The sequence below is a fragment of the Penicillium citrinum genome, assembly GCF_028827155.1.
Source record: "Penicillium citrinum strain IBT 23319 chromosome Unknown utg000001l:1.0-4955037.0:1.0-4956770.0, whole genome shotgun sequence".
Classification (NCBI taxonomy): domain Eukaryota; kingdom Fungi; phylum Ascomycota; class Eurotiomycetes; order Eurotiales; family Aspergillaceae; genus Penicillium; species Penicillium citrinum.
Genome location: NW_026622686.1, coordinates 2,329,638 through 2,340,854, shown reverse-complemented (window position 1 = coordinate 2,340,854; position 11,217 = coordinate 2,329,638). Strand labels below are relative to the sequence as shown.

Below are 11,217 nucleotides of genomic sequence, written 5' to 3'. Positions count from 1 at the left end.
TACGATGACTTTCCCCAAGCCCAAATCTGCGAATTGAATTGGTTCGGAATGAAAATCTCCCATTCTCTCTTTTCAGCACCTCGAATCAACTTTCTACCTACTGCTTATGTTCTTGATCTGCTATGCTTACTTGTATTCATTCCGACATTGGCTCTCGCTGCTTCCATCTATGTCCGCTCCTCTATCTCCTTGCGCCTTTATCTCTCTGCCGAATCACGCTGTCGAATCAAAGTTACATCTATACCCACGAACTGAATGGCCAGGCAATCAAGGGGAGCGGCGCAGATGGTTCGGCTTTGAAAAGCCAAACCCGAGAATATTCGGAAAACCGGGCGCGGGAAGAGCTTGACAGACCCGAAATCCAAGCAGGTTACAGTGAAGAGCCTCTTTTCACTGGCTGAACCATCACGAAAAAGTGGGCCCTACCACTTACAAGATACACATTTAAAGTGCTTTTGGCATCTTAATGTGTGACTTCTAAGTAAACCGTAAATTTCTGAAAACCGAGATCCGAAGTCAATATCCACCTACTCATAATGACTGAATTTGCTTTGATATCTAAAAATGCTATTTTTACATCCATTGATCGGTGCTTCGAGTTTTGAGAATTGTCTTTCATTGAGTCAATATACTCACAATGAAGGAAGAAAAAGACAATGGTGCAACTGCTCAACAAGGCCATGCCAGTGACTCGGATGACACAAGCAGCTTACCTCCAAATAAGCTTGAAGATCAGAATACAGATGACAGATTTGATACATGGGAAGGATGGGTGGTAGTTGCAGCCGCATCATGTATCTTCTTCATCTATTTGGGAATTATCTACTCATGGGGTGTTTTGGAAAGTGAGCTTGTTAGCACGAGATCTTTTTCTCTAACCACAATGACGTTCGTGGGGTCTTTGGCTACATCTTTCATGGTTTCAATTGGATTCTTAGTTGGAATGCTGATTCGGCGCATTGGCTATCGGCGCACTACTTGTGTGGGGGCTCTGCTGATGGGACTTGGGGAATTTCTGGCAAGCTGGACGACCAAGAACCTAGCGGGCTTGTTTATCTGCCACGGCGTTATATTTGGCATCGGAGGAGGCTTGACCATTTTGGTATGTAGCTTTCTATAGAAGGAATCTTGATATATGTCTCAAGGTTTAGATCGGCAAACTAATTGGATATCTAGCCTTCTTCCACTGTGCCCCTTCTGTGGTTTCGCAAACATCGCGGTCTAGCAACCGGCGCTGTTTTTGGAGGAGGAAGTCTCGGAGCAGCGATTATGAGTGTTGCTGCTAATTTACTTGTTGCAGAAGTTGGTGCTTCGTGGACATTTCGAATTTTTGGCCTCCTTCTATGGGGAGTTTGTATCCCAGCAAGCCTTTTCATCCGTCAACCAACGAAGACGAAAGCAAGCGTCCCAAAACCGCAATGGTATGCCCATCGAATCGAATCCAAAGCACAATCACAAACGCTAATCTCCATTCCACAGGTACCGGTTCAAAGAGCGCAAGTTTCTTGTCCTGTTCATTGGCAGTGGTTTAGGATGTTTCCCGCTATTTGTGCCGTCTTACTTTATTCCGATTTTTGCACGCGTCGTAGCTTCGCAGCGAGTCGCTATCATCATTCTCGCATTCTGGAATGTGGCATCGACTGTCGGACGACTAGGAGCTGGATTCCTAGCCGATTCAAAATTGGGTCCTCTAAACAGTCTCGTTTTATCCTTATTTTTGGCTGGCATAAGTTCACTGGTCATTTGGCCATTTGCAAGCTCTATTGCCGTATTATCAGTTTTTATTGTCATCAACGGAATTGGATGCGGTGCCTTCTTCAGTCTCATACCAACGACTGTCGGATCGATGTTCGGTGCTCAGAATGCGTTGGGTATTCTTCCTCTTTTATGGCTCGGATGGTTCTTTGGTTATTTCTTTGTAAGATTTGCTTCCTGGCGGTTTTTTTTTCTTGAATCATTACTCTAACAATTTATCTAGGGCTCTCCGATCGCCGCAGGTCTTTATTCTATGGCTGACAAAGATATCGGCATTGCTGCGTATCGACCAGCAGCTTACTACACCGGTGCAATGTCGATTGCTGGCATGCTTATAATTATAGCTGTTCGTTGCATGTATTCGCGCAAATTTCTGACCCGCGTTTGAATGCGCAGGACCATTGATCTGTCTTTACGAAAGCGAGAAAAACATTGCATAGCGTTATTATTATTTCATTTAACGAATCATTTCTATTGTATGATATGGACACCCAGCTCCGGATCTCCTTTCGAACATTCAAGTAGGCATCAATTTGTACTAGTAATCCACACTACTTTGCTCAATAGCCGGAAAGCTACAAGCGAAAAGGTGCGTACCTGTACTTCTGTCTACCAGTTCCATATCTGTGCTGATTTTTTGAGTCTCTCTAGCAATGATATGACTTTGGAGTGGAGCCTGGGTTGCGAAATTGTTTGATGTGATATCTGAACGATTGTTTCGAAATATCGAATGAACAGAAGGGAGGTATTTAATTTTTGACTAAAACAAGTCCTAATGAGATCACTAACATGCGGACGTGAATTGAAAGACAGAAGATCAGATGAAAGCTAAAACAGAACTTGCGTTTCCTCCGGTATGCCTCATATCTTCATATACCTTAATACGGAAACAGAACAGCGGGTCTAATTATCATCTCCATGTAGCGGTAGCGGTTGCTGTGGCCCCGGAACATCCAGATGGAACAGTGTAGCTTCTGTTAGGGTCACTCTCCCAGACCACGGTGCCATCAGCCTCCTTCTTAATGAACTTATATTCAAAGGCCGTCCCAACGGGTAGGCTGGTTGTTATCTTCCACAAGGGGTTAGAAGTAGTATAAGAATCAGCCGATAGCGCAATCGCCGAGGATGTATCCCATGATCCGAGCTGACTGATGGAGCCGGTAATGTAGACATTTTCTCCATATGTCGTTGATACAAGCTCAGTGAATGTCACTGCAAGGTTCGTGGCTGCGGCGCACGTAGTGGTTGCTTGGGAAGTCGTAGTTGAAGTCTTGCTGGTTGTACTGGTTGTTGATTTCGTCGTAGAAGACGAAGTGGTCGCTGAACCAGAACCAGAGATGGCAATGTCTGCGCAGTGAAGGTAAACCTGGGCAGTCTGGAAGGAGTTCCATCGGAATCGAAGCAACGTATGATCGGAGCTGTAATTGGGTATCTTTATCTTCTTGGTTACTGTATAACCACCGGCAATGGTTGTTTTGCAAGAATTAAGCGCTGCTCTATCGACTCCCTGGCAAGCACGGTTTGAGGATGCTGAAAATTCATTACATGTAAACCAGTCGTTGCGGTAACAGGCTTCATCAGAAGAACAGTCAGGATTATAGCCACATTTCTGACCGTCCACATCGGTGCACTTAAGCTCGCCATCCAGGAAGCAATCCTCCGCGGCTTGCTTTTCTTCGTTTGTGGGTAGATATCCTGGAGTTAAGAAAAGGTCCACGAGAGTTTGATTCTGGCAAATTCCGTACGTGAACATGCCGCCGTGGTCGCCGTTATTATCGACGCACCACTGCACTTCGACAATATCCCCCGCGGTGTAAGTGGCAACAACAGAGTTACCCCAGTAATCGCCAGGTTGATTGTAGTCAACACTCACGCGTGCGTTATATCCACAAGGACCACTTCGGCCGACTTGAGCTTCTTCCAGGTCTGGCCAAGCATTTACCGGCTCCAGGATAGAACATTCGGGACAGGTATCAATTCCCGCCTAGAGATATTCTCACGGTCAGTATACCGGAATTCAATATTACCAAGTGCTAACATATGTGAAGTCCTTTACCTCAAAGCCGAGCCGTGTCCGACTTGATGGAATTGTCAGATAGCCATGGGCATCTGCCCAAGCCACAAGGTTGAAAATAACTGCAAAAGATGTGAGCTTCATGGCTTCTTTGTAGCTCTTACGCCGAAGCCTGTGACGGTCTTCAAGCTTTTCTGTGAAATTATCGATACATACTACACATTGATCCAGGGACGCCCCATTATATAGTCCGCTTTCACGAATCGGCAGATGACGATCGTATGCCTGAAGAAAAACGGAGAAACACTAAATTGGTAAGCCTCCAAATTCTTGGCATTTCTTGGATACGCAGTCTAGTATAGGGCCTAGTGTAACCGATTCGTTTCTAATGCATCTCTTGCCCGATAAATTTCCGATGGTGTCTTCATATCCTTGCTGCAAATTACACAACAAGCAATCGGTAGAGGCTGACATTGAATGCTATTAATCTGATACGTTCGGAGATTGAATAGTGTCTCTGAAGAAACGCCATTTTCTTGCTTTTTCGTAGAAAGAAGAGTCGAATCAAGGTCTGTGCAATAGAAACAGTTGAACTCGTCCGAGGAATCGCCGCAGCGCGCTTCTTTGTTTCTCCAGATCGCCTTGAAGAACGCTAATTCAACATGGAATAGTTTTGCAGTGCTGGAATCGGCTAATTTCGACCAATCCCAAGTCAACCTTGTCAGTACCATCTAGATTTTGATTTGCTTGGCCCAATTGTCATAGCGCAAGCACATTTAGCTTTTCAATAAGGAATTATTTCGATATAAAAAATGATATCTTCACTCCAATTTTTACTTAGTATGCAGAGCATTAAAGTATTCGAGTACGATTCTCCTCATGTACCACGAAATCTTCGACGGCTATCCACAAAGTAAATTGGCAGTTCAACACGATGTTAAGAGGGTAAAATAAAAGATACAATCTCCTGTTCATTGTCAGGTCGGACTAAACATTCGGCATATAAGAGGTTCATATCTTATCCGCCCGGATCGTGACAAGTACCTTACCTCACCGTTCGTTCTCCATGTTCGTTCCACTGGCGAAAGACACCTTTGCGATACTGATGTCTAGTCATCGCCTCGATTGGGCTGTGGAAGCTAAGTTATTCATGCACGGCCATTTTTTAATTCACCCTGAAACCTACATTGTCATCGTGGTCTTGTTAGTTAGATGGCATCAAGGCTTTCTATATCTAGCATGTATGAGAACTCAATGAGGGCAATTTTGTATATTAGTATGAAGCTCTTTCCCCACCATATTGAAGAGAGACTTGGAGGTAAAGATCAGCCGAATTAGCTTCAAAATAGTGATATTTCTGGTGGAGCCATGTCATGAACAGCCAATAACTTCTTTTCTCTAGTCGCCAACTAATTACTCTAGTCACACACAAGTGTTTGTCATGAAAAAGGATCAGTATTCGATGTTCCGCATCCGTGGATTGTGATGATGCCAAGCTTTCAACCTAATTTGAACTTGACAGGCCCTCCAATGCTATACAACTAGCTCTGCCGAAAATGTTGTCGGAGTTGGATCTTTTGCCTAAAGACGACTCGGGCTTTCAGTACCGCCCGCTGAGCCGTGATGGATTCGAAATAGCAATAATATGTGCTTTACCCCGCGAAACTAACGCCGTTCTCTGCGGCATGGATGAGATATGGCATGATTATCGACACTACTATGGGAAAGCCGCTGGTGATAATAATTCCTACGATTTCGGTAGAATTGGCTCTCACTGCGTGGTCATTGTCACGCTGTCTAATATGGGCTCTGTGAAGTCGTCGAGCGCTTCGCAATCCTTGAAAATGAGTTTTAATTCGATCAGACTTGCCTTGCTTGTTGGTATATGTGGTGCAGCCCCGTTCAAGAAGGATGGATCTGAAATCCTACTCGGCGATGTCATAATCAGTGAGGCAATCGTGGAATTAGACTACGGGCGGCAATATTTCGATAATTTTGAGCGAAAAGATTCATTACTTGATGTGCATGGTCGACCGAATGAAGAGATAACTGGCCTTTTGCAGCGCTGGAAGGCTCCGACCATACTCGAAACACTACAACGTGGATCCGTGATGCATCTGAGATCCTTGCTGCAACGTTTGGATTCAGAGTATCCGGGCATTTGTCAAGACATGCTCTTCCAATCTGACTACGTACACAGACATCGTGGAAACTGTGTGAACTGCGATGAGACTACAGGCGCTGCGTGTCAATCTGCTATCTCTGCATCATGCAATGACATTTTCTGTGATGAAAGTCAACTGGTTTTCCGTAATCGCCTGGCTCAAATCGCTGAAGCAAGCAGCGCAATCCCGGGCCCGGCTATACATATCGGCTCTATTGGTACAAGTAACGCCGTCTTGAAATCAGCCCTGCATAGAGACTACTACTCAAATACCGAAGGAATAATTGCCTTTGAGATGGAGGGTGTCGGAGTTTGGGACAAATTTAACTGTCTTGTTATCAAAGGGGTTTGTGATTATGCAGATAGCCACAAGAACAAAGTTTGGCAAGGCTATGCGGCTGCCAGTGCTGTAGCAGCCACAAAGGAGATCTTGAGGCAATATGTAATGCCACAAAAATTGCCACAGCCTATGATGCCTGACAGTAAGTCCAGAGATCAGTTTTCAAAGTAAAAAGCTAATAAGGACAAGCTCTACTAGCAGGAGATAGCCGCTTCATTTCCCATTATCAATTGTTTTCCCTTTATGCGCAAGGCAGTCTTCGTAATTTGCATGGCTTTCAAGATTTTGGATCAAAGAATCTACCTCTGAAGGGCATCGAAACTCCGCTCAACGATTCTGAAAGGGAGAAACGTGATATACGTGCCCATCAACAAATTCTAGCCAGTCTCAAATTCCCTCAAATGCAAGACCGCGGACAGCAGATTGCGATAGCTCACGAGAAGACATATGATTGGGTCCTAAGTCCCCAAGAAATAGCGTGCAGATGGGATGATCTGTCTACGTGGCTTTCCTCGGACACTGAAACAAGAAAGATCTTCTGGATATCCGGAAAGCCTGGGTCTGGGAAATCTACGTTGATGAGATTCTTGGAGCAAAATCTTACGGCAAAGCAGCATATGCTTCCATGGGCTCAGACCTCGTCCGTAATCCCAGCGTCTTATTTCTCTTGGAATGCGGGTAATAAACTCCAGAAGTCTCTGACGGGTCTGTTGCGTTCAATTCTATGGCAGATATTGAAGCAGAAGCCGAGTCTGACATCCGAGGTGATTGATGATACGAGATGGACTGCTGCACAAGCCTCTTCGGGTGCTCTGCCTGATTGGGATGATTCTGAGTTGATTTCTTGTGTTCAACGAAGCATCTCGAGCCTACGCGACGACTCTTTCCGCGTATTGCTTCTGGTTGATGGGCTTGATGAATTTGAATGCTCAGATGAAATCCATGAAGAGCATATGAAATTGTTCAGAAAATTGGCCAGCACTGGTAATGTGAAGATAATATTGTCTGGCAGACCGTGGAATGTCTTCCAAGACGATTTGTGTGAGTTCCCTAAGATACGACTAGAGGATCTCACACGAGACGATATCAGCACATATGTTCGATCCAGTTTCCTTGATTCTCCGCGATTTCGATATCTAAGCTCTTCCGATCAAAATACTGCCAACTCCCTCATCTTCGCGATCACAGACAAAGCTGCCGGGGTTTTTTTGTGGGTACGGCTCGTAGTCCGCGATTTACTTAGAGCAATTCGTGATGGAGATAGTATCAGAACTTTAAATCAAAAACTCGAAGAGATGCCCGCCGAGTTGAACGATTATTTCGAGCGCTTGTTCTTCTCAATCGACCCTCGCCACAGGCGAGAATCGTCTATTATCCTGCAGGTTGCCTTGCATGAAGAACATGACTTTTTTTCAAAACACCCTCTCCGTTTACTTGATCTTTCGTTCACTGACGAGACAGCCCCGGATTCTGCCTTAAGCTCCAGGGGTAGAATCTCATTAAGCGACCGTGAAGAATTGAGATTCCATCTGGACTCTACCGCTAGGCGGCTTAATAGTCGATGCATGGGCCTCCTTGAATGCACATACAACCCTGACGACTTCTTTGAATTATTTACTGAAGAGTATGCCGACGATTTAGAGGAGTTATCACGTTATCAGGGCCTGAAATTTGAGCCCTCGATGTACTCCGAGATCTTTGATGGGCCCGATTTATCGCGCTCTTTCATGCTTACAATTGACTTTCTACATCGATCTTGTCGCGATTTTCTCCTTTCTCCACAGATCCAGGCCGAACTTCACCGATATACTGGAGGCCCCTACGACGTCAGGATGTTACTTGTTGGTGCTAGGACATCACAGCTTCAAGCGCTACAGGAGGTTCAATTCGGCCGCAGCATCGCCTTGGGAATAGCAAGCTATATTGCTAGCGTGCTTTCTGTTGCCGAATGGAAAGAAGCGCCAGTGGCCATCCAGATCGCATGTCTTCTTCAACCCACTATAGAAGCTTGCTCGAGCTTTGATAAACAGGGCTCTGCGGGTTGGTACATTAGCCCCGTTCTAACTAGTTGGTATAAGGAGAAAAGTAATTTTCTCACACTGGCCATCGACTTTGACATGAGAGGGTATTGCATGAAATACCTCACTAAACATCAAATTCGATCTAAGAAAGGTCGGCCAATCTTGGATTACATCCTGCGTCCAAGGTTTGCAGGTCGTTGTTCTTCAAGTGTGAAGATTGGAAACTCCGTACCTAACATAGACCTTTTGCAACGGGCTCTTGATTTTGGAGCTGATCCCAACGCTTTCTACGATGGCGTTTCCATTTGGGCTCGTTTCCTCTTCTCTGTAACACAGTGGTTACATGAAGGGCTTCATACTTCCTTCGTCAACAAAAGAATATATTACATGGCCCTCAAAATGATGATAGACAAAGGCGCTGCACTGGTCCTCCCGTGCTCCTGGTTTTCGAGCAAAAGCCTCGATCATTCAAATTATCAACGATACGGGCACTTGAATCGTGGATATGAAGCACCGAATTTTTGGCCAAAGAGCATGCCAACTATTCACGTGGCCGGGAGCTCACTACCGCAGCCAAGCTATTTCGTTTCCGATCTGCTTGCGACGTTGATCACCCATTTTGGCCCAGACATCAATGACCTGGTTACGCTGACAAAAACTCAGATCGATCAGAGTCGAAATATCAGCTCCAGCTAGTATTCTCGCTAGAAGGCGAGAGCTTTGATTCGTGCCAAAAGTCCATTCTCTCTGTACATATTTAGATTTTGCAGATACTGCCATGTCATTTTAAAAAGTCCATGAATGCATAACATGTGTGTCTGGGCTGATAATTCATAGCTGAATTAATACTCGCTGATATTATATGACGATTGTGGAGAAGCGGGGTTGTCTGCGCGAGTAGTAACTGTTCTTTCTACAACCAAATCGAGGACCTTGAGGTTGATTGATGTCCATATCTATATAAGTAGTCTTCTAAATCATTCATACTCTTCATTCCTCGTTTCTGATCATCACCTTACATGTATTCTCCCATAATTTCATTCAACGTTGGTCACGCCGGTGGAACCGAGGCCCCAAGATGACTCCACTTCACACCCCTCACCAGCGCCTTCTTTCGGTTAGAGCGAAGATGCCGAGGATTTGTTGAGTTACAACAATTGAATCATCATCTACAAGAGGTAATAACAAGAGAGCTGGCCTCGCTGACAATAAGGATACAATCTTGAGTCAGAAAATGGATTTTACTACGGGATTGGTCTTTGATATCTCCCTTTCTCCACCCATTGGCCACTACCAACCACATTGTTGAAGTAGCAGTGTGCTATTTCCTCCACTTAACTTCCAATAAAATGATAGATCTGATAATATATGCCCTATTGAGAGACCATTCCGGCTCCGAGGCCTTGTCAAATATGTACAACTCCTATTAGTGCACTTTCAGATCGCCGTATCATCAGGCCCCCGCTGCTCCACATGAACATAATTCTGGTCTCCTCGTCACTTGGCGGGGAAAGCTTTAAATACCTGGCCGCTGACCCAAAGTTGTTCATCTGCTTTTCCTTCTACATCGGAACTGAGCTTCCACCCTTGTTTGATATTCTCTTCATATCCATCAACACTCTATCAATATGTTTGACATCCCGAAGAAACAAAAGGCCGTGGTCTTCGACCAGCCTGGAAAGGTCTCGACCAAGGTTGTAGAGATCGATGTGCCTGAGCCCGGCACCGGAGAGGTCCTCATTAATCTGTGAGTCTATCCAGTAAATCTCGTGAGTGGCTATGTCGACTAACTTGTTTAAAGGACACATTCCGGCGTCTGCCATTCTGACTATGGTATCATGACCAACACCGTATGCTTCTTTCCTTTCCGCAGGAGATATTAGCCCCATTCTGACATTACCTAGTGGGACATGCTTCCTTTCCCTACTCAGCCAGGTCAAGTGGGTGGTCATGAAGGTGTAGGTAAGATTGTGAAGCTCGGCCCAGGTGCGGAGAGCTCTGGCTTGAAGGTTGGCGATCGCGTTGGTATCAAATGGGTCTCTAGTGCATGTGGAAATTGCGGTATGATCTTTCACCTCTTTCAGTCCATAACTCTTCGAATATCTGCCTCTAACTAAACCATTGCTAGAGCCCTGTCGAGCAAGCTTTGATGGATTATGCGTTAACCAAAAGGTCTCGGGGTACTATACCCCCGGCACATTCCAACAATATGCACTTGGCCCCGCCAATTATGTCACTCCCATCCCCGATGGTTTAGATTCAGCACAGGCAGCTCCCATGCTGTGCGCCGGTGTCACCGTTTACGCGGCCCTTAAGCGTAGTAATGCGAAGCCAGGCCAATTCGTCATCATCTCTGGAGCTGGCGGTGGTCTCGGTCATATTGCCGTGCAACTCGCCAGCAAGGGAATGGGCCTTCGCGTTATTGGAATTGACCACGGTAGCAAGGCTGAGCTCGTCAAGGCCTCTGGGGCCGAGCACTTCGTTGATATCACTCAATTCCCCAAGGACGACAACGGGGCAGCCCTGCAGAAGCACGTCCAATCTTTCACGGATGGGCTGGGTGCCCACGCCGCTGTCGTTTGCACAGCAGCGAATGCTGCATATGCTCAGGCGCTGCCGCTACTCCGATTCAACGGCACGCTTGTTTGTGTGGGAATCCCTGAGCACGCACCTCAGGCCATTGCAACGGCTTTTCCATCTTCGTTCATCAATAAGCATTATACTATCACGGGCTCGGCGGTTGGAAATCGCACAGAGGCAATTGAAACTCTGAAGTTTGCTGCTCGTGGAATTATCCAGGCTCATTATCGGATTGAGAAGATGGATGCCTTGACATTTGTGTTCCAGGAGATGGCCGAAGGTAAATTACAAGGCCGTGTGGTATTGGATTTGTCGGGTTGAAATAGTATCATCCAGGTGGATG

General features: G+C 45.7%; 4 protein-coding genes across 4 annotated transcripts; 3 read left to right on the top strand and 1 right to left on the bottom strand.

Annotated features, from left to right (window-relative positions):
• Positions 1 to 637: 637 nt before the first annotated feature.
• N7469_000876 (uncharacterized protein) lies at positions 638 to 2,143 on the top strand (the record flags this gene model as incomplete). Its single annotated transcript, XM_056639796.1, has 4 exons — positions 638 to 1,102; positions 1,177 to 1,421; positions 1,480 to 1,918; positions 1,979 to 2,143. The coding sequence occupies 4 exons, from the start codon at positions 638 to 640 to the stop codon at positions 2,141 to 2,143; spliced, it is 1,314 nt and encodes a 437-aa protein (XP_056505553.1).
• A 522-nt stretch (positions 2,144 to 2,665) lies between these two features.
• Positions 2,666 to 3,913, bottom strand: N7469_000875 (uncharacterized protein; the record flags this gene model as incomplete). The annotated part of the gene is made up of 2 exons (XM_056639795.1): positions 2,666 to 3,739; positions 3,812 to 3,913. 2 exons carry the CDS (start codon positions 3,911 to 3,913, stop codon positions 2,666 to 2,668), a joined length of 1,176 nt encoding a protein of 391 aa, XP_056505552.1.
• Positions 3,914 to 5,325: 1,412 nt separating this feature from the next.
• On the top strand, positions 5,326 to 8,990 carry N7469_000874 (uncharacterized protein; the record flags this gene model as incomplete). The annotated part of the gene is made up of 2 exons (XM_056639794.1): positions 5,326 to 6,415; positions 6,472 to 8,990. The coding sequence occupies 2 exons, from the start codon at positions 5,326 to 5,328 to the stop codon at positions 8,988 to 8,990; spliced, it is 3,609 nt and encodes a 1,202-aa protein (XP_056505551.1).
• A 932-nt stretch (positions 8,991 to 9,922) lies between these two features.
• Positions 9,923 to 11,195, top strand: N7469_000873 (zinc-dependent alcohol dehydrogenase; the record flags this gene model as incomplete). The annotated part of the gene is made up of 4 exons (XM_056639793.1): positions 9,923 to 10,041; positions 10,096 to 10,144; positions 10,199 to 10,355; positions 10,423 to 11,195. 4 exons carry the CDS (start codon positions 9,923 to 9,925, stop codon positions 11,193 to 11,195), a joined length of 1,098 nt encoding a protein of 365 aa, XP_056505550.1.
• Positions 11,196 to 11,217: the final 22 nt, after the last annotated feature.